The sequence below is a fragment of the Hyperolius riggenbachi genome, chromosome 2, assembly GCF_040937935.1.
Source record: "Hyperolius riggenbachi isolate aHypRig1 chromosome 2, aHypRig1.pri, whole genome shotgun sequence".
NCBI lineage: Eukaryota > Metazoa > Chordata > Amphibia > Anura > Hyperoliidae > Hyperolius > Hyperolius riggenbachi.
In genome coordinates this window covers 54,177,642-54,201,093 of record NC_090647.1, presented here as the reverse complement: position 1 = coordinate 54,201,093, position 23,452 = coordinate 54,177,642, and the positions used below count along the sequence as shown (strand labels likewise).

Sequence of the window (23,452 nt, the reverse complement as noted above, 5' to 3'; positions counted from 1 at the left end):
TGATAAATATGGAAGAGGGGGCGGCACATGGAATGGGAGGGGCTGCAGTAGAGGGATGTTACACATGGAAGAGGGGGCGGCACATGGAATGGGAGGGTCTGCAGTACAGGGATGTTACACATGGAAGAAGGGGCGGCACATGGAATGGGAGGGGCTGCAGTACAGGGATGTTATACATGGAAGAGGGGGCTGCACATGGAATAGGAGGGTCTGCAGTACAGGCATGTTACACATGGAAGAGGGGGCGGCACATGGAATGGGAGGGTCTGCAGTACAGGGATGTTACACATGGAAGAGGGGGCGGCACATGGCATGGAAGGGGAGTTCCTACACTTGGAAGGGGAGCCCCAATGTACTTGGCCTAGGGACAGAAACAGTATAAATTCCACCTAGGTTGCAAGACCAGCAACCACAGTCAGTATTAAAAATCTTCACTTTGGTCCTTTAGTGTTCTTTGGGCAGGTAGGTCACACTCCCAAAAACTGTTTAGGATACCCGAGGTGACATGATGAGATAGACATGGGTATGTACAGTGCCTAGCATACAAATAACTATGCTGTGTTCCTTTTTTTCTTTCTTTGCCTGAAAGAGTTAAATATCAGGTATGTAAGTGGCTGACTCAGGCCTGACTGACCTGTGTTAATTACCTGGCAGCAGGTGTTCTCTTTTGTCTTGCAGGATCTGGGGAGAGATTCGCAGCTGTAGTCTCTTGATTGGCCTTGGCGGGCAGTTTGAAGCAGCCAATCACGCAGGGGGAGAGGAGTATAAAAGTAGGGAGCAGGCGAATGTCATCTGAAGAGGAGCTGCACTGCCCATCCTCCCTGTCACTGGCCTAAACTTTATTAGGGGTTTATTGCCTATCCAGTTAGGTGAAGTTAAGGGGAACGGTACCCAGGTATAGATACGCATTTGGTAGTCACCATTAAAGTTTACCGGTTGTTACGAGTTTTATTTGATTTTGAATAAAGAAAAATTGTTTTTTGGCAAAAAGTAAAAAAGAAAACAAGACTTGGAGATTTAACTCCAATTAAATTGGCCATGGCCTTAATCCACAAATGGTGTTGTCTTTATTGTATTGATAAGTGGGTATAATGGGCATGTGCATTTCTATGATAGGAGGGCTGCTGAACATGGGAGGAGAGGGCTGCACATGTAGTGATAGGAGGGCTGCTGAACATGGGAGAAGAGCGCTGCAAATGTAGTGATAGGAGGGCTGCTGAACATGGGAGAAGAGGGCTGTAAATGTAGTGATAGGAGGGCTGCTGAACATGGGAGAAGAGGGCTGCACATGTAGTGATAGGAGGGCTGCTGAATATGGGAGAAGAGGGCTGCAAATGTAGTGATAGGAGGGCTGCTGAACATGGGAGAAGAGGGCTGCACATGTAGTGATAGGAGGGCTGCTGAATATGGGAGAAGAGGGCTGCACATGAAGTGAGAGGAGGGCTGCTGAACATGGGAGAAGAGGGCTGCACATGTAGTGATAGGAGGGCTGCTGAACATGGGAGAAGAGGGCTGCGCATGTAGTGAGAGGAGGGCTGCTGAACATGGGAGAAGAGGGCTACACATGTATTGATTGGAGGGCTGCTGAACATGGCAGAAGAGGGCTGCACATGTAATGATTGGAGGGCTGCTGAACACGGGAGGAGAGGGCTGCACATGTAATGATTGGAGGGCTGCTGAACATGGGAGAAGAGGGCTGCACATGTAGTGATAGGAGGGCTGCTGAACATGGGAGAAGAGGGCTGCACATGTAGTGATAGGAGGGCTGCTGAACATGGGAGGAGAGGGCTGCACATGTAGTGAGAGGAGGGCTGCTGAACATGGGAGAAGAGGGCTGCAAATGTAGTGATAGAAGGGCTGCTGAACATGGGAGAAGAGGGCTGCACATGTAATGATTGGAGGGCTGCTGAACATGGGAGGAGAGGGCTGCACATGTAGTGAGAGGAGGGCTGCTGAACATGGGAGAAGAGGGCTGCACATGTAGTGATTGGAGGGCTGCTGAACATGGGAGAAGAGGGCTGCACATGTAGTGAGAGGAGAGCTGCTGAACATGGGAGAAGAGGGCTGCAAATGTAGTGATAGAAGGGCTGCTGAACATGGGAGAAGAGGGCTGCACATGTAATGATTGGAGGGCTGCTGAACATGGGAGTAGAGGGCTGCGCATGTAGTGATAGGAGGGCTGCTGAACATGGGAGGAGAGGGCTGCACATGTAATGATTGGAGGGCTGCTGAACATGGGAGGAGAGGGCTGCGCATGTAGTGAGAGGAGGGCTGCTGAACATGGGAGAAGAGGGCTACACATGTAGTGATAGGAGGGCTGCTAAACATGGGAGAAGAGGGCTGCGCATGTAGTGAGAGGAGGGCTGCTGAACATGGGAGAAGAGGGCTACACATGTAGTGATAGGAGGGCTGCTGAACATGGGAGAAGAGGGCTGCACATGTAGTGAGAGGAGAGCTGCTGAACATGGGAGAAGAGGGGTGCACACGTAGTGAGAGGAGAGCTGCTGAACATGGGAGAAGAGGGCTGCACACGTAGTTATTGGAGCAGGGCTGCTGAACATGGGAGAAAAGGGCTGCGCATGTAGTGAGAGGAGGGCTGCTGAACATGGGAGAACAGGGCTGCACATGTAGTGATAGGAGGGCTGCTGAACATGGGAGGAGAGGGCTGCACATGTAATGATTGGAGGGCTGCTGAACATGGGAGAAGAGGGCTGCGCATGTAGTGAGAGGAGTGCTGCTGAACATGGGAGAAGAGGGCTACACATGTATTGATTGGAGGGCTGCTGAACATGGCAGAAGAGGGCTGCACATGTAATGATTGGAGGGCTGCTGAACATGGCAGAAGAGGGCTGCACATGTAATGATTGGAGGGCTGCTGAACATGGGAGGAGAGGGCTGCACATGTAATGATTGGAGGGCTGCTGAACATGGGAGGAAAGGGCTGCACATGTAATGATTGGAGGGCTGCTGAACATGGGACGAGAGGGCTGCACATGTAGTGATAGGAAGGCTGCTGAACATGGGAGAAGAGGGCTGCGCATGTAGTGAGAGGAGGGCTGCTGAACATGGGAGAAGAGGGCTGCACATGTAGTGATTGGAGGGCTGCTGAACATGAGAGAAGAGGGCTGCACATGTAGTGAGAGGAGAGCTGCTGAACATGGGAGAAGAGGGCTGCACATGTAGTGATAGGAGGGCTGCTGAACATGGGAAAAGAGAGTTGCAAATGTAGGGATATGAGGGCTGCTGAACATGGGAGAAGAGGGCTGCACATGTAGTGATAGGATGGCTGCTGAACATGGGAGAAGAGGGCTGCACATGTAGTGATAGGAGGGCTGCTGAACATGGGAAAAGAGAGCTGCAAATGTAGGGATATGAGGGCTGCTGATAATGGGAAAAGAGGGCTGCACATGTAGCGATTGAGGGGTTGCTGAACATGGGTGGAAAGGGCTGCACATGTAATGATTGGAGGGCTGCTGAACATGGGAGGAGAGGGCTGCACATGTAATGATTGGAGGGCTGCTGAACATGGGAGAAGAGGGCTGCACATGGGGACTGCATGCAGATGGTAAATAGATGGTGCACATGGGATTACTGTACACTGAAGGATCTTGGGAGATTCGCTAAACAAAGCAGGCTTGGCGGGGTGGGCTCTTCGGTATGACAGCATGTCTCTAACAGCAGCCTGTTTGCCCGTTGAAGCACAGGACAGCCACAAAGTCAAGCAGGGCATATACAAGCCTGTATCCAGGTGCTGACACCTCTCAGCTGCACCATGCCACGTCCTCAATGACAAGGGGTCGGCCATGACAGTTTATGACTGAGGAGGGGAGGGAGGTACATGTCACTTCAGCGGCTGCTCCTTTTGGCAGGAGGCCTCAGAGCACTTCTGGTGACAGATACACTTGTCACCTTTATTAAAATCACTGCCGACAGCACCGATCTGCTGGGACATGTAGTTCCTCGGCATCTGGACAGAAGCCGCTTGCCCTTGGTCGCCATTCGCCGTCAGCTTCTGGAGATCATCTGTTTATGTTGCAACACACGTAATAAAAATACTTTTGGGGATGCATCAGCCATATAGGATCCATCTGCAAGTGCGTCTCGCCGATGCCAACAAGATACCCCGGGAATTGTTCAGAGAGAGATATTAAATTCCATATGTGTACTTCACAGCGGGTGTATCTAATTAAAACGCGGCTGGTTTATCCCGACCAAGTCAGAGCCGGGAGGGCGTCCAAGGCCCGGCGTTTGCCAACACGCAGTAAAAGGGGGCCACGGCGTTCATAAAGAGAAGAAAGTTGAGGCACGCTGGCTGACACATGATCCCAGAGACAGGCCAAGAAGGATTCATTCACTGCGAGGGCTAGGCAGTCTGTAAAAATACAAATAAAAAACACTGACTGTACTTGTTTCTTTCCTCTCCAGCCAGAGCTGAAGGTGATTTCGTAACAAATTAGGATTCCGGCCTGGATGGTCTAATCTCATTATACTTCTTAACCTTCTGCATTTCGCCGACAGATGTTGAGAGGAAAGGATACAACCCTTTCCATATGCTCTGTAATGATTTCCCAGGAAGACTTGTCAGGCCGGGCGGAGGAGTTGCCTCTATCAGGGCTGCCGCCGAGCGCAAGGATGCAATCCGGCCGGGTTTTCTTAAAATAAGTATTGATGCTACTTTAAAGAGGAACTCCAGTGAAAATAATGTAATAAAAAAGTGCTTCATTTTTACTATAATTATGTATAAATGATTTAGTCAGAGTTTTCTCATTGTAAAATCTTTCCGCTCCCTGATTTACATTCTGACACTTATTACATGGTGACATTTTTACTGCTGGCAGGTGATGTCACTGGAAGTACCTGCTGCTTGCTTTTTTGGCAGTTGGAAACAGCTGTAAACAGCTATTTCCCACAATGCAACGAGGTTCACAGACAGGTAACTGCCAGGACCATGGTCCTCATAGTTTCCTGTGGGAGGGGTTTCACCACAATATCAGTCATACAGCACCCCCTGATGGTCTGTTTGTGAAAAGGAATAGATTTCTCAAGTAAAAGGGGGTATCAGCTACTGATTGGGATAAAGTTCAATTCTTGGTCACGGTTTCTCTTTAATAGGGATACAAGCTCTGGCAGCACAGATAAGTTAATTTCATTAGTGAACCTGAACTCTTGCACAGGACAGAAGGAAAATAGAGAGAAATGCTCCCTGTATGTATTTACAGGGTTTAGAATGTCTAATTCGCCCCCTTATCTGTGACTAAGCACAAGTTGTAATTTGATCTCTCAGCTGTGTCAGCTGACTGCCTCGGCAGAGCAGCTAATTGGTAAACAGGATGTTACCCTATGTCTGCTTCCGTGAAAGCAGGAAGTAGACACACTAGGGATTTATTACAGGATTTGTATCAGCTGTAACAAAGGAGTGTTTTTCTTTAAAGAGTAACTGTCAGGCTGCAAAAGCTAATTTAAACCTCTATTCTCCTGTGTTAAACAGTTTAGAAGGAAGCCAAAAAGGCAATACTGAAGTTAAAAATCTCTCTTACTTTTGATGTGTGCTGAACAGCAAGGCTGTTATTCCCAAACTCTTAAAAGTATGAGAGGCCGCATAACATACTGCAAAGCATTCTGGGGCTGCTTCTCCCCACCTTTGGTCCTCCCCTCAGCTGCTAGTGAGAAGTTACAGGCTCAAGTTACAGCAGCTTGTAATGCAGTCCAGCTCACAGCACTGAAAAATCACAGGGCAGAGTACACTGCAGAAGCCCGCTATTGTTCCTAGCCACATGGCTAATTAATATTCACTGCACACTAGTGTTATTCATTATGGATCTTTTGTGTGAGTGAATCATCAGGAAGCAGGCAGGACATGACAACACATTTGGCTTTATAGGAGACAGGCAAACATGGAACCTGCCATGAGCTGTCAGGAGCATCATTCTCTGCATATACTATATAAAAATTCTGTGAAATCCAAACGTGGACAGTGAAATGCATATGTAATGTAAGTACAGCCAATCTTTAGCTACTGATATATGTGTTATTTTTCTCTGAGACCTTATACCTAACAGCTCCTCTCTAAAGGTTATTATGCTGTTGTGTATCTTTTAGAGCAGAGAGCAAGTTCTGAGTTCAGGTCCGCTTTAATTTCATTAAACGATGTCCGGGCTTAAAAGAACAAAACAAAACAATCAAATAGACTACATACATGTGTCGGTAACGGTGTGCAGTCGAGAACTGCGTTCCCAATCCCCCCAGCCTCCGTATATTTGTAGCTCCTCCCAGACTAGACACCCTGTGGTTGGGATCTTTGAACTGAATATACTATGCCTCACATATACACAGTTGGGTCCTTTACGCTGCTGCAGTGCCCTCCCCGGGGCTTCCTTAGTGCAACGCGCAAGTTTCGGAAGCAAAACATTACACATTCCCTTTAGCTACTGAAGTCATGTTGAAGGGAAACTTTATCTGAGAAGTAACGTTACACATTTATAAAGAAACAAAAGGCTTTTTGCTCCTTATCTTCGAGGTCCCTCCTGTTTCCTGTCTCTGGTCCTCTTCTTCTTCAACCGGCTCCCTCAATTGGAGAGCCTCATCTTTCCTTACCCCCATTTACATTCTGACATTTATCACTGGTGGTGACATCTTTAGCTATGCCAGGTGACCCGGACAGAATCTTCGTTAACCGAGAGTTATATGCACAGAGGGTGATACTACTTACTTGGCAGTTGGAAAAAGCTGTTATTTCCCACAATGCAACAAGGTTCACAGCAGTGGCGGACACAGGCAGCAGTGGGCCCCTGTGCAAAATATCAATTGTGGGCCCCCCTGACCTGGGTGCAGCTATAACCTGCGGCGCGCGAAGCGCGCCGCGGCAAAAAATGGGCGTGGATAGAACCTGCGGCGCGTAGCGCCGCGGCAAAAAATGGGCGTGGCAATGACCGGATAAGGGCGGAGCTAACTGTAATTTAAAGTGATCCCGGGGTGAGAGTGATATGGAGGCTGCCATATTTATTTCCTTTTAAACAATACTAGTTGCCTGGCGGCCCTGCTGATCTATTTGGCTGCAGTAATAAACTGAATTACACCAGCAACAAGCATGCAGCTTAATCTTCTCAGTTCTGACAATATTGTCAGAAACCCCTGACCTGCTGCATGCTTGTTCAGGGTCTATGGTTGAAAGAATAAGAGGCAGAGGACCAGAACGGCAACCAGGCAACTGGTATTGCTTAAAAGGAGAGAAATATGGCAGCCTCAATATTATTCTCACCTCAGGTTCCCTTGAAAAGTGCAACGCAAAGACAGTGGGCCCAAGTTTTGGTGACCCTTTCCCCAGAAAATTCACATAATTGTGCAGGTTTTCTCAAGAAAATACACATAATGTGAGCAGATTTGCCCAGAAAATACATTCAATCATGTCGGCAGATTTGCCCAGAAAATACGTGCAATGATGTCGGCAGATATGCCCAGAAAATACGTGCAATCATGTCGGCAGATATGCCCAGAAAATACGTGCAATCATGTCGGCAGATATGCCCAGAAAATACGTGCAATCATGTCGGCAGATATGCCCAGAAAATACGTGCAATCATGTCGGCAGATATGCCCAGAAAATACGTGCAATCATGTCGGCAGATATGCCCAGAAAATACGTGCAATCATGTCGGCAGATATGCCCAGAAAATACGTGCAATCATGTCGGCAGATATGCCCAGAAAATACCTGCAATCATGTCGGCAGATATGCCCAGAAAATACCTGCAATCATGTCGGCAGATATGCCCAGAAAATACGTGCAATCATGTCGGCAGATTTGCCCAGAAAACACATGCAATCATGTAGCAAATTTGCCCAGAACATACATGCAATCATGTGGCAGACCTGCCCAGAACATACACGCAATCATGTGGCAGACCTGCCCAGAACATACACCTGCTAAAATAAATAATAAAAAAAAAACATTTACTCACCTGCAGCAGCAGACCTCCTGTCCCAGCCTCCATCCGGCGCGCAGCTCCCATGGGTGGTTGGGTGGATAGGTAGCCTGGTGGGTAGGTAGGCAGCCGGGTGGGTAGGTAGGTAGCCCTTAGCCGGGTGGGTAAGTAGCCTGGTGGGTGGCTGGGTAGCCGGGTGGGTAGCCTGGTGGGTGGCTGGGTAGGCGGGTGGGTAGGTAGCCTGGTGGGTGGGTAGGTGGGTGGTTAGGTAGCTGGGTGGGTGGGTAGGTAGCCTGGTGGGTTGGTAGGTAGCCGGGTGGGTAGGTAGGTAGGTAGCCTGGTGGGTAGGTAGGTAGCCGGGTGGGTGTGTAGGTAACCGGGTGGGTGGTTAGGTAGCCGGGTGGGTTTGTCAGGTAGCCGGGTGGGTAGGTAGGTAGCCGGGTGGGTAGGTAGGTATCCGGGTGGGTAGGTAGCCGGGTGGGTGGGTAGGTAGCCGGGTGGGTAGGTAGGTATCCGGGTGGGTAGGTAGCCGGGTGGGTGGGTAGGTAGCCGGGTGGGTGGGTAGGTAGCCGGGTGGGTGGGTAGCCAGCCGGGTGGGTAGGTAGCCGGGTGGGTAGGTAGCCAGGTAGATAGCCGGCAGGGTGGTTAGGTAGCCGGGTGGGTAGCTAGGTAGCCGGGTGGGTAGGTAGCCAGGTAGATAGCCGGCAGGGTGGTTAGGTAGCCGGGTGGGTAGCTAGGTAGCCGGGTGGGTAGGTAGCCGGCAGGGTGGTTAGGTAGCCGGGTGGGTAGCTAGGTAGCCGGGTGGGTAGGTAGCCGGGTGGGTAGGTAGCCAGGTAGATAGCCGGCAGGGTGGTTAGGTAGCCGGGTGGGTAGCTAGGTAGCCGGGTGGGTAGGTAGCCGGCAGGGTGGTTAGGTAGCCGGGTGGGTAGCTAGGTAGCCGGGTGGGTAGGTAGCCGGGTGGGTAGGTAGCCAGGTAGATAGCCGGCAGGGTGGTTAGGTAGCCGGGTGGGTAGCTAGGTAGCCGGGTGGGTAGGTAGCCGGCAGGGTGGTTAGGTAGCCGGGTGGGTAGCTAGGTAGCCGGGTGGGTAGCTAGGTAGCCGGGTGGGTAGGTAGCCAGGTAGATAGCCGGCAGGGTGGTTAGGTAGCCGGGTGGGTAGCTAGGTAGCCGGGTGGGTAGGTAGCCAGGTAGATAGCCGGCAGGGTGGTCAGGTAGCCGGGTGGGTAGCTAGGTAGCCGGGTGGGTAGGTAGCCAGGTAGGTAGCCGGCAGGGTGGTTAGGTAGCCGGGTGGGTAGCTAGGTAGCCGGGTGGGTAGGTAGCCGGGTGGGTAGGTAGCCAGGTAGATAGCCGGCAGGGTGGTTAGGTAGCCGGGTGGGTAGGTAGCCAGGTAGATAGCCGGCAGGGTGGTTAGGTAGCCGGGTGGGTAGCTAGGTAGCCGGGTGGGTGGGTAGGTAGCCTGGTTAGGTAGCCGGGTAGGTAGCCGGGTGGATGGTTAGGTAGCGGGGTAGGTAGCCGGGTGGGTGGGTAAGGTAGCCGGGTGGGTAGCTATCCGGGTGGGGGGCCCGACTCCTATCCTCCCTCACTCACCTCGGGGCCCCCCTCCCGGTATGCGCTGCAGCCGGCGGGAGAGCAGAAAATACAGGAAGTCTCCGGCCGGGGCTGCAGCAGACGCTAGAGGCAGCTGCTGCTTAGTTTCCGATATGTCTCCAAAGTTGGAGACCAAGCTGCAGCTGCCGCCCCGGCCGGAGACTTCTTGTATTTTCCGCTCTCCCGCCGCATGAGGGGGGGGGGGGGCGAGGTGAGGGGGGGAGGACAGGAGTTGGGCCCCCCAGGTTAAAAAAAAAAAATAAATAAAAAAAAAAACAAAAAAAAAACAAAACCTGCAATACTTAATGGGCCCCTGAAGCAGCAGAACTTCAGGGGCCCTTGTGCGGCGGCACGGCCTGCACGGCCGTATGTCCGCCACTGGTTCACAGACAGCAAACTGTCAGGACCATGGTCGTGACATCACACTGTTGGAGGGGTTTCACCACAATATCAGCTACACAGACCTCCCCCCCCTCTCCGATAATCAATTGGAGAAAAGGTAAAGATTTTCTTGTGGGAAAAGGGGTAATATTCACACTGTCTGTCCTTGTATTGTTTTTGTTTGTGTTTGTTAAGCAACTGCCAAGGCAAATTCCTTGTAGGTGCAAACTTACTTGGCGAAAATAAATTGATTCTGATCAGCTACTGATTGTGATGAAGTTCAGTACTGGGTTAAAGTTCCTCTTTAAGGCATCTACAGTAATAATCTGCTTGAGCAGCTCTCTGTTCCCCGCTCATTTTCCCTTTCGGTGTCTTGTATTTTCTGTACTTTATTGGATTGTGTTGTAAAGACCTTTAAACACAGTAAAATACAGATCCTGGCTTTAATTATTCGTAATGACCTAAAAGGCTTCTTCTGTGGAGCAATTCGGTGGAAAACTAGCAATTTACATACAAATAACCTACAAAGCGTCTACAGTACAGTGTGATCCAGAAGAGAAGCGTAGCTGTGGTCTCCAGAGACAGACCGCACCACTGAGCTTTTGTGTTATATTATGCATGAGAAGGAATTGCTGCAATAATCGCACTGATCCGGCTTTTACAAAGTGCTCTCAAATACACATCCCAACGTGATTTAAAGCCTGTTTCCTGCTGCACTATTAATATCCCTACACAACTACTACCCCCCCCCCTATAGGTATTCATCTAATGTCTGAAAACAAACTGCTGAAGACACACAAAATGGGCGGAGGCACCACAGTGTACCATGCAATGGGTAAACAAAGGTAATTAAACAGGTAAGAGGTTTAAGGATACTAATTTCATTGGACACAGGAAGCGTTTCACAGGACCTGCTCGCTTCCTCAGGTCTACAGTACAGGGTCTTATGCAGCTAAACGATTGGACTCCACCCACATTTACCCATTGCATATTACATTGGGGTAAATCTTCCCGTTTTGTGTACAGTTTCCTCCTCCCCCCAGGGGTGTCCCCTGAAATAATTGTCCACTGGACCTTTTTATAGAGTCAACTCAACCTATCCTGAAGAGGACACCCAATCTGTGTGGAGATTGAATACTCCACCTGCCTAATATTATGGTTGCCTAATAGCAACCCAGGTGTGTAAGTAGTATTTGTTTCACACCTTGAGGTCGATTCATAATAGCGTGATAACTGCTATCACAGCAGTTATCAAGCGAGCTGCCGCGCAAATGTCTGGATATTATGCACACCGATTTACCTCTTCCATTCTACAGCGCCACAGAAGATGATGGCACCATATAAATTGACAATAATAATAACAATCCCTGCTACTTACCTGTAAATTCATTGTAAAGAGATTCTGAATCGTATTAAAAAAAAAAAAAAAACACAGATACCTAAGTAGAGGGAAGGCTCTGGGACCTAAAGAGAAATCCTGCACCTCTCACGGCCCACTTGTTCCAGCGCAGGCTCCTCCATATGAATCCCCCGCCGCGGGAGGCTTTGGAAGTCTTCGGTAGCCCGAGTGCGCACGAAGACGTGCGGATCTGTACTGCGCATACTCGCACGTACGCAGTACGGAGAGGACCCGTTTTCGGGAGCACTTGGGCTCCTGAAGACTTCCAAAGCGGCAGAGAGCAGCCTCTGACCCATCGGTTGGAGACTGCTAACGGGGGAGCCAGCGTTGGAATGTGGGGACCATAGGAGGAACAGGAAGGCTTTATAGGACCCAGAACCTTCCCTCTACTTAGGTAGAGTGATTTTGACCAAAGTGAGCGGCCTCTCAAGGAAGTTCCTTCAGCTTGGAAGCAAGGCTGCATCTGTCCCATTCCCTCTCCATTGATCAGTACCTACCTAACTAGTTCTTGTATACAGTAGATTTCACTTACCTTCAGAATCATGCAGGGGTTGGATCTGGTGTACATGATAATGGCATTGTTCTGCAGAGTTCTCATCCGTAGGCCCAGCCTAAATTCATCTTTCTTGCTGCTTTCAGACACGCGGTATTTGATGTAACTGTTTCCCGCAAAACTGAGAGAGGTGTGGCCTGAAATCACGTGACCAGAAATAAGCATCAGTATTTTATATACTTTTCATAAATTCTTCATGAATTGCTTACATTACAATAGACACTTACCACCTACAGACAGGCCCAGATTTACCTCAGGCACAATGTCCTGGCACCTTAGACTTCGCCCTCCATGAACCTACAAACTCTCACCAAACTGCACTGCAAGTGTGATGCCTGTCCCAGCTGTCACTTCTCCCTTACTTCCCTTGTCATAGGCAGCTACAGATGTCCCCTAGCATTAGGTAGGCAGAGGTACCCTCAGTATTATGTAGCTAGTGGTGCCCCCAACTGAAGGGAGATCTTATCAGTGGAATACCGAGAGCTCTCATTTACACTGTGCTCGAGGCTCTGCATAGGGAGGAGGGAGGCACTAGGGCAGGAGAGTGAGTCGCCTTTCCATCATCCGGTGCCTGTAGGCACGTGCCTACAGTGCCTTATAGTAAATCTGGCCCTGACTACAGATGACAATTAGGAATTATACAAATGAGATATAATATGATACAATGAGAGCAATCACTAATTTATAAATAGAATGATGGTAGCCACGTTAGTGAACTAGTTGCACCGAAAAAGGTGCAACATTTTTGGCCTCAAAGTGCATTTTTTACTCATGATTCCCAATCCACTAGGCAAATGAAAGCCTATGGCTGTGGTTCCACAACCAAATGGATCTGAAAATGCTGCAGGCACTGGGGTCGCGACTTCGGGAAATTGCAATTGCGGTGCCTAAAGCATTTTCAAAGACATAAGATTTAGGAAATACAGGAACCAAAATCGCATTCTCTGATATTGCTCTGCAATTTGTGAATTCTAGTGGGTCCCAGGCCTATTGCTAGCGCTTAGAGAACATGATTTTGAATTTTTTTTGCGGCGAATACATTTGCGATTCTCCTTCCGGGAATGAAAATCGCAACGTGATTGTTCCTGAAATGCTACATGCATTAATGACCCGACATCACAGCAGGATCGCTGTCGTCATCAGATGTTTCGGCCAACTATTATCGCATGTGTGTACTTAAAGAGGAACTGTCGTGAAAATCTTAAAATTTAAAACTCATACCAATAAAAAGTAAAATGAGCCATAAATTATTTTTCTCCTATGTTCCTGTCACTTACAGTAGGTAGTAGAAATCTGACATTACCGACAGATTTTGGACTAGCCCATTTTCTTATAGGGGGGGGGGGGGTTTCTATAATTTTAAAAGCAGTTAGTGAATGGCAGTTGCTCTGTCCAACTGCCAAAATAGTGTGCAGCAAGCAGGGAGGCTGGCCAGCATCTTTGTATAAAGATTTTTCAGGGAATGTCTTTATAAAGAATAAAGGTCATGCTGAGAATCCCCTATGGAGAGATGGACTAGCCTGAAATCTGTCGGTAATGTCAGATTTCTACTATTTACTGTAAGTGACGGCAACATAGGAGAAAAGTAATTTATGGCTCATTTTACTCAAGAAGAAATGTACTTCTTATTTGTATGTGTTTTAAATTTTTTAATTTCCGAGACAGTTCCTCTTTAAAGAGTAACTGTCGGGCATAAAACCAAAAATCAATTCTTTATCTTTACCTGGTAAACAAGTAAAAAGGATGCTAACCAGGCAATACAAAAGTTACAATCACTATTACTTTTCTTGTTGATAAATGATCACTACCCAGTTTACCTGACTCTTATTTGGTACACACAAAATTTGGTACACAAAAAGGAAGTTGCAGGGCATGCTGGGTTGTCCTTTTTTGCTTATCTATTTCCCCTCAGACATAACGAATGCAGCCTGATTGGCTGAAGCCTCTTTAACTCCTGTTTTCCCCTCCCACGCCTCTGTTCCTCTCCGATCGGCCAATCAGATTGGCCACAGGACGGCGCGGCTTCCGGCCGCCCAACGCCGTCTGCTGTCGGTGTGAACCAGCCCTAACTCTGTGGTGTCCCCCTTGTACAGTTGTCACTCCGGGCATCTGCCTAGTTTGCCTATGTATAAAAATGGCTCTGTGTAAATTGTAGGATTGGCAGGTCCCCTATCCACAGATATCTGTTTATTAATATTTATTCCTGCAGTCGGGTTGCCTTTCCGTTATGCCATCTATTTCCATGTATTGCCTCGGGTTTGGGGATAGCGTACATCTGTGCCGCTTTCATATTCAGAAATGGTTAACGCTCCTGGCTGACTAGCTCATCTGGCTTTGAATGATGGATTTTACCTGAGCATTCGCCGAGCTTGCCCGGTGGACACTGACAGATGAAGGGTCTCCGGCTGATTTCATAGCCCACACACTGCATATCCTCGGGACACGGCTTGTTCAAGCAGGGATCTGCGGAGCCCGGACACAGGCCGCCTGCAAGGGAAACACAAGCGGGTCAGAACACACAGCACTACACAAGTGGAGAATTCCCCTGTCACTGAGCAAGCAGCGCTCTGCACAAACGGAGCAATTCCCTTGTCACGGTCACAGGAGCCACACAGGAACAGGAATCATCCGCAGCCAGCACTAGGGGTGAGCAAAAAGTGTGGCTGATACTTACGTGTGCTTAAAGTGCACCTCAACTGAGAGGCATATGGATGTTTCCTTTTAAACAATACCAGTGTTCCTGAAAATCTCTTTGGCTGCAGCAGTGGCTGAATCACACACCTGAAACAAGCGTGCAGCTAATCCAGTCTGACCTCAGTCAGACCACCTGATCTGCATGCTTGTTGAAGGGTTGTGGCTAAAAGTATTAGAGACACAGGATCAGCAGGTGAGTCAGGCAACTTGTATTATTTTAAAAGGAAAAATCCATATCCTTCTCAGTTTAGGTTCCCTTTATAATATCTCAAAATGGGTCCTGTTCAAGGATGAATACTCCTCAGGGTTGAATCTCGGCCTGCACATTATCTGCACAGTGTTTTTGTATTTTCTCACTTTTACTTTGATTCCTCCAATGTGCCAAAAACATATTGGCCTCAATTCACTTAGCAATTTAGACCAGTCTACAGATGGTTTTAAGTCTACTGATGGTTTGGTGTAATGTTTTAGACCTGTTTTAGACCTGGTCTAAAACATTCGGTAATTAGGTCGGTAAAGCAGGGGAAATTGTCAAAAGATGCAATTCACAAACGCAAACGAGTAACCACGCCCACTATTTCTGACAGAGATTAGACCAGCTGATTTCTTGTCAGTAAAGTAATTCTGTGAGGTATTTTAGATGTGAGGATGGAATCTTTTGAATGAATTATGCAGGAGTTTAATTGTATGCAGAGGAGAGCTCATCAGGGGAGAAGGCTGTCAGTCATAGCTACTCATTCGTGAATTGCATATTTTGATCATTTCCCCTGCTTTACCCACCTAATTACCAAATGGTTTAGACCAGGTCTAAAACATTTGGTGATAGTGAATTCCCCTTTGATGCAACTGATCAAACCATCAGTAGACTAAAAACCATCAGTAGACTAGTCTAAACTGCTTAGTAAATTGAGGCCATTATGGGAGGGACATAGGATTGAGACTACAGGGTTGATTAAGTTGTGCTGCTTAATCAGCGCAGCTTAATGACAGGAGCGCAAGCTCAGCACATGCTATGCTACGGTAGTGCAGCTAGCGTGCGCTGGTAACACTCCTAACTAACAGCAACTCCACTTGCCCCGCCCTGTGCCCTGGCAGGTCCAGTGGCTTTAATGGACGCAATCCCGGGGCTATGATTGGCCCAATACGCTGCCAGTCATTATCGTTTGACTTCTTCGGTGCCAGAAGTGATGTAAGTCAATGGGCGAAATCTTAAACATGTTGGCGGCAGCGGCGGCGGTGAGCATGAGCGGAACTAAGTGTATACAAAGGGGACACCTAGTGATGTACTTTATGTCCAGCATGGAGTACATCACTGGCGAGGGGTGTGCGGGGGGCGGGGCTATGCCGCAGGGTTATATGAATGACATTTTGTGTAGTGCAATGCGATAGGGGCGGAGCATCGCACCGCAAACGCACTGGCCAGGTGTAAAACAAGCCTCAAGTCCAACTACAATGGAAACACTAGAGTTCTATTGCTATGACTTGAGAAGCCGTTCAACCCCTTTGGCGTTATGATTCTTTCCGGATTTTACGGTCTAAATGCAGTGCAATTTTTTGCACCCTTTCAGATCCTAAAACCTGGAAAAAATCATGCTGCTATGGAGATCAGCAGCAGCCCAGCACTTACTCACCTCCCTGGGATCCAGCACTGCAGTTTTCCCTCCATCCTCCGGGTGGCGCAACAAAGTGAGATTGCTGGCTGTCATCATGACGACAGCCGGCGATCTCACCAGGAGGAAGCAGAGCCCCGGAGGAGAGGAAGAAGAATGTCAGTCGACGTCGGGATCCCAGGGAGGTATGTAGAAACGCTCCCGCTGTGCACATTGCTCTGCATACAGCCTCCGGTGGCTACCCCAAGCAGAGGTCGGGATTACCGCTCTGAGCTGCGGGTTTCCGCCCCCACCCTAGCTCAGGAGTACCACCAAGGAGGTTATTATAAAATTGTGGTCCACTCATGAACGATTTGGCATCCATATTCCCTCCAAAAAGAAAGTTATTCTTGCACGTAACATAGTTATGGAAGGTAAACTTTACTCAGGCAAGTGAAAGGGAAAATATACAGTAGGACAGTTAAGTTAAACAAGTGCCATCTGGCAGGCGTGTTGTGGCGTTACTGTGCAGTCAATTACGGCGGGCTGATAGAAAGCGAACGCAGCGCTGACACGGTAATGCTTGGCTGACATCTCCCGGACTGGCCTCATATTACCGGCGAAAATATATATTTTCTTTGGAAAATGGGTAAATTACTGTTTTCACAAACAACATGGTTCAGTTACTAATCCAGCTGAGGCCTCAAGCAACTTGTGCAGGGAGTGACAGGCCAGGAGTTCCTACGCTGCCTCCTTGTCCATAACAGGCACACTGAATTATAACCTTATGGGAGGATGGAAAAAAATGTATAAAATATCAGGTGGTGTCTACATGGTTCCCTGAGGGAAGAATATACCTCCCGACTTTCTGAGTTAAAGGAACACTATCGATGAACATATTTTTTTCAATTGAGATAGGAAATGTTTGTGAAGTGCTGCTAAGTACTGGTGTACACATTTTAATTCTTATCGCTTTGTTTACTGTTATCTAATTCCATTCAAACTTTTCTGAGGTAGTCTGCTTTAATCTGAAAGCAGAATGAGCCATGAGGGGAGGGGGAATTCCCTCAAAGTGCATCTGTTAACTGTGTGTGTGTGTGTGTGTGTGTGTGTGTGTGTGTGTGTGTGTGTGTGTGTGTGTGTGTGTGTGTGTGTGTGTGTGTGTGTGTGTGTGTGTGTGTGTGTGTGTGTGTGTGTGTGTGTGTGTGTGTGTGTGTGTGTGTGTGTGTGTGTGTGTGTGTGTGTGTGTGTGTGTGTGTGTGAGAGAGAGAGAGAGAGAGAGAGAGAGAGAGAGAGAGAGAGAGAGAGAGAGAGAGAGAGAGAGAAAGCAGAGAGCAGGGGAAATGTATCTTATGTGCAACATAAACATTTGTAATTGTGTGTGTGAAACCTGATACCTGACAGGCTTTTAATATAACTCTGCTCACACCTACACACAGAGGGCTTAAATCACTAAGACAAATAGCATGCCTTATTAAAGTTTACACGCTATATCAAAGTTATCACGCCTTATCAGAGTAGCGAGCGCTACGAACCAGCAGGGGCTCAGGGCAGGACGAGTGGAGCGCTCATCTTTGCCTATTAACAGACATAAGCTCATAGCGCTCGCTATGCTACTCTGATAAGGCGTGTTAACTTTGATAAGGCGTGTTATCTCTGATAAGGCATGCTATTTGTCTTAGTGAATCAAACCCAATGAATTACAGCTTTTGCCTCTGATATTGAACATGAAAAGCAGGAAAATGTTTACACAGCTACTTAGACATTATTTGTACATTGGCATTTTAGAACACTTGTTTTAATAGTGTTCCTTTAAGAAAGATGGCCACTTTAGCCACGTCTCTGCCACACCCCTAATCACGCCCTCGTCACACCCCTTGCCACGCATACCATAGAGATTTTAAAGGAAAAATATGCTGTTTTATAATTCAAATCACACTGGTCCTTTCTATCCTGGTTCATTTTCTTTCATATTAACACTTGGAAATAAGAAATATATCAATTTAAAGGATGGGAATAAAGCTTAGAGTCAATTAAACACATTTTTCAGCAGAAAAATACATATACTGTATTTATTTAGATCTCTACATCAGTCCTGAAAGTAGGGAAAAATGGGGAAGGGAGAAAAAGGGACAAAGGGACTTGGTTTCAAAAGAGGGACTGTCATTCCAAAAAGAGGACAGTTGGGAGGTATGGGAGAATATACAAGCACTGTCATCTGTGTAACATGTATACCGCATGCATACCAAAAAAGGGCACCTGGAAACTTTGTAACCCAGGAAAGCTGATAGGAGAATATCTGTAAATTTACAGATATTCTACTGTTGCAGTGCAAATGCCAATAGTAAAATATTGGTAATACTTACTCAAAATGTTACTACATCTACCTAACCTTAACACACACACACTACGGCTAACCTTAAGCAACCACCCATGGCTAAACTTACACAGCTAACCTTAACCACTCCCTATGCTAACCTTAACCGCCTCCCCCCGGACAGCTAGTCACAACCACCCTCCCCACCCCCGCTACCAAGCCTATTGCCTCACCCTAACTTACGAAGAACGTGGGCACCCACATTTTCTGCTTCTGCAGCATGGCAATGTAGTGCCTAAGCATACTAGGGGCCCAGGGTGGAACCTTGGCAAGGACATTATAATAACATTTGTATGTTCTACCAATGTTTCTATGGATTCCTCCCATATAACAAAAAAATATTAATTAATTCAGGGCTGGTCCAAGCTACAATGGGGCCCTGGGGCAAAAATCACTTGGGAGACCCCTTTTGCAACCAAATCATCCCCAGGGCCCCTGAGCCATCTCTCAGGACCGATCCAACCCCCCCCCCCCCCCCCCCCGGGTCACACAATATCATTAGGTGTCCATAATATGTCCCCTAAAAAGCATTTTTGGGGTTTCCATTATTCACCTCCTCCTTTTCCTATACGCAGTAAACACACAGCATCCCAGCTCTCGTGGGTCACCATAGCTGGAGGGGAGGGGGCACCCACAGGCTATAGGGCCCTGGGGCAACTGCCCCCTTTGCCTCTATGGTAGCGCCGGCCCTGAATAAGTTAACTGGCTCCACCTTCCACCCCCTGGCCATGACATTACATTGGGACATTAGCCTTCAACCTTTCTGGTGTCAAAATAAAATTAATTTCTATATCTTCAGTCTGAGGTAAGACTGCTTCATCGTCCACTCAGAATTGATTGCATACAATCTTTAGATCGTCTAATTTCAATCTGTGTACAGTTCTCCCCTCCCCCCGAGGTGTCCCCTGTGATATTAATCCAGCGGGTTCTTTGGTTTTTGGAGTGCGACCCAATCCCTCCCGAAGAAGATTTCCCATCCGAGTGCAGATGGAATTCTCCACTTGCCCGATACTGTGTTTACCCATCAGCAACCCAGTTTTGTTAGTATTTGTCTCATTTGTTATCCCATTGCCTAAAAATACAACACTATTTGGTGCTCCTCCTGTTCTCAAATCCTTTTTTTCCATCCGGGCCAGGGACATAACTATAGGGGAACAGTCCCTGCAACTGCAGGGGTCCCAGAGCATTGAGGGAGTCCAAATTACAAACCTTCCCTTCCTCCAATAGAGGAATCCATCCTTTAGAAAAGGTATCGTTGTGGCTACACTTGTTATGGGTGTGAAGATTATGATGGCCACAATCGTTTTATGACCCTTGTGAGATGGGGCTCCAGGCTGTGAGGGTCATAAAGTGGAGGCAAGGGAAAGGGAGTGCCCATTGGGGAGCCTCATCAAAGTTTTGCTGGGGAGGCCCTTGATCCAGGCCCTTGAGGTTCATCACCCGAATTTTATCCACTGGATACCCTTCATTCTCCAAAATCTTGGCCAATTTAACCCTTGGTGGGTCTATTCAGACCTCCATCACAAACTCAGCTGTTCTTGTATCTCTGCACCTGTTCCTGGAGACCCTATAACATACATGTCAAACTCCGGCCCGCGGGCCAAATATGGCCCTCCGAGCCATTAAATTTGGCCCTCAAGTGGTTTTCCCACCTTACATTATGTTTGGCCCACTCTAGGCCACCAGGGAAGCTATATTGGAGGTGAAGCCCTAGAACACCAGTGAAGCCATATGGGGGAAATAACTAAACACTAGGGAACTGTATAGGGGAGGGTGGGGGCCTCTAGAAACCAAGGAACTGTATAGTGGAGGGTGGGTGCCTCTACACACCAAGGAACTGTACAGGGGAGAGTGGGGGCCTCTACACACCAAGGAACTGTATAGGGGAGAGTGGGGGCCTCTAGACACCAAGGAACTGTATAGGGGAGGGTGGGGGCCTCTAGACACCAAGGAACTGTATAGGGGAGGGTGGGGGCCGGTTCCTGACACGACCACTAGACAACAGGGAACTGTATAGGGGTTGAAGGGGGGCATTAGACACTAGAAACTTTATAAGGGAGGATGGTGGCCAGTAGACATTGAGGTTGACCCGCGACTAGGTCCCAGTGTACAATTTCGGCCCACTTAGTATTTGAGTTTGACAACCCTGCCCTATAGGGTTCTTCTGAGAGCTCTAAACTAAATGCACATTATGTACTCCTCATTTACTCCATCTTCTTGTTTTTTTTCTCACACACCCTGCACACATGCTACTTGCACTGCATTACTTGGTCAACATTCTTCCTCCTTCTGGAGGACCTGTATAGACTGGGATGAACCTGGAACTAAAGAAAGACCTGAAATTTTTGTTAGCCAATAAATGGTATCATCCTGATTTAAAACTTCTTGCTTTAGACTGGGATGAAGAAGTGATCAGCCTCAGACTACACACAGGCCACCTATCTGCTCTGCGTTCCTGTAAACTCAGCACACATGTGCCATCTGCTACCAATCAGTCCAAGATACTCTGGAAACATGACATTCATTTAAATGTTCATTTGTCGCCAGTAAACCTGATTAAAGATGCAAGGCAGCCGGCTTATGGAGGGATCTGTGGACTGCAGAGTAGCCATGTTTTATGAGAATGACCCCTCTCGGAGAGGAAGTGGACCTGGGCTATGTCTGTCACACTCGCACATCTGCTTTTAACTTTTTCCAAGTGTGTTTGTGCAGGACAGGTGCTTCTGCAGCTCCAACTCTCCTCCCGAAACCAGAGGATAGAGTGAGTGCTTAGGAGGTGTTACAGCTTTCCGTCCTAGCGTGGGACCAGTGACTGATCTAGGTCTGCTTACCTCTGCTTTGTGGCTGTACCAAGCCCCTTCACTCCTGTCCATCCACTATACTAATCCCTTGCTACAGAAGATTTCCTACCCTCATTCGCCATTACCTGACCCCAGACAGAATTGCTAAATTTGGAACGAATATGTCAGACCGTCGTTTCGGAAGTTGTGACCAGAAGTTCTTGCATGTTTGGTGCTCTTGTCCAAAAGCACGCACTCTATGGCACAGATCTTATCAAATAATTTACTCTGTGGTGGGGAATCTAACCTAAAACTCCAGAGACAGCTTAAGCCCGGGTCACAAAGGCTTCTAACAGGCTTTACATTTAGCTGATGATAAACGCTTCACTGCAAACGGTTCCCATCATTAGGTAGATGCCTTATGTTCTGTCAACCCCCTCCGGGGACACGAAAGCACATCACTTAGCTGCTTCTATGCCCCTCCACTCCTTCGGTAGTGTCCAGGTTCCATTGTGTTCCGTCTTTCCAATGCTTATTCCTTCAAACTGGGAATATTGGAGGGACGTGGAACGCGACCTCGAGTTATCAGCTATAGGTGGTGTCAAGGGTAGGTTAACTACACCCCTGCTGTGGCCCGCACATTTTAATAGAAATTTGGAATCCAAACACCGGAGCTCTGCAGAGCTCATTCCTAGTGCCTAACCCTAAGACTCTCCCCTGGTGGTGCCTAACCTGTAGCCTCTGGTGGTGCCTAACCTTAAGCCCCCACGTGGTGCCAAACCTTAAGCCCCAGGTAGTGTCTAACCGTAAAGGGACGAGAGTGGGCGGCGATCGTTGTAACGTGGAGAGGAATAGTACCACAAGAGTGGGAAGTGCATTCTGCCATGGAGGGTCCTACGTGGATTGAGACCCTTATTATGTAAATTACCCTCTATATGTGTATCAATTGTTTTTATGAATCAAGCCTATACTGGATTGTAGACACTACTGAGAAGTACCCTCTTTATTGTTTATATCCCTGCACATTAAGTGCGATCTACAGGTGGATCCAACAAATACATTGGGATCCTCATTTGTTGTCCAGTTGGTGAATGTGAAAGATTATAAAGATTATACAACCCTAATGATTCACACCGTGCTACAGTTATTTGCATTAATTTGTTAAGACTGTTTGAGGCATTTGTCTACCTGGCAGCAGCTGTGGACCTGGGACTATTCTTCTGTTAAAGTACAGTAAACCCTCATTGTGGTGCCTCCACCTGTTACCCCAACCGTAACCCACTCTGGTGGTGCATAACTTTAAACCCTCCTCCCACCCCACCTTGGTACCCTTTTCTTTTCTTGTCCCACCCATACTGGTACCCCTCCCGTGACTGAACTGAGGGGTGGAATACTCAAAGTTCAAGTAGGTGATTCTCCCACCTACCTAGTGCTTGCTATGACCAGTTCTTTATAACAAATATTAAGGTGAAAAACACTTCTGAGTACAGGGAGCAGATGAAACATTTTATAAATCAAGATCTTTCTGTTTTGTGAGCTGAATAAACTGAAAATTGCTTTCATTTATATGAGGCAATCAAAAACTTAGATTTTTAACCTTTAAAACCAAAGACTATGGGGATTCCAGGAAAGTCCTATTTAGGATTAGGACTATAGCTTCAATTGTTTATCCCATTTGTTTATTTTCACTATAGGTTTGCTTTAATTACAGTGATAAGTAATGATAATTGTAATCAGTTATTTTCGATTATGAAAAATTTTAGCAATTATGCCTATACGTAATTGCAATTGTAAATTCATTTGATTTTGTTTTATCCATTTGTAATTTTGTGTAATTTTCACATAAATTTGTGCCAGTTTAAACGGTTAATAGCATAGCCCCCACACGATGGTATGACCGCAATACTTTACTAGCCCGGCCGTTACTATATTAGAGATCAAGCTGTGCTGACGGTACCGTGCGCTCACTAGTTTAAACCACGATGCTTAATGCTTAGTGCGGTAATCTTTAAGTGGCTGGATAGTGTACTGGTTAAGGGCGCTGCCTTTGACATGGGAGACCAGGGTTCGAATCCTGGCTAGGTCAAGTACCTATTCAGTAAGGAGTTCAAGGCAAGACTCCCTAACACTGCAGGGTGGCCTCTTGAGCGCGTCCCTGTGGCTGCAGCTCTTG

General features: G+C 47.6%; 1 protein-coding gene across 9 annotated transcripts in view; it reads right to left on the bottom strand.

Annotated features, from left to right (window-relative positions):
* The window catches only part of FAT3 (FAT atypical cadherin 3), an 863,405-nt gene that overhangs the window by 60,807 nt on the left and 779,146 nt on the right, over positions 1-23,452 (bottom strand). For all 9 annotated transcript variants that reach the window (XM_068266799.1, XM_068266797.1, XM_068266801.1 and 6 more), the window contains 2 exons: positions 14,192-14,326; positions 11,819-11,976 (listed from right to left, as the gene is read on the bottom strand). In XM_068266799.1, the coding sequence (XP_068122900.1) occupies positions 11,819-11,976; positions 14,192-14,326 (293 nt within the window). The remainder of the gene's footprint in view (positions 1-11,818; positions 11,977-14,191; positions 14,327-23,452) is intronic.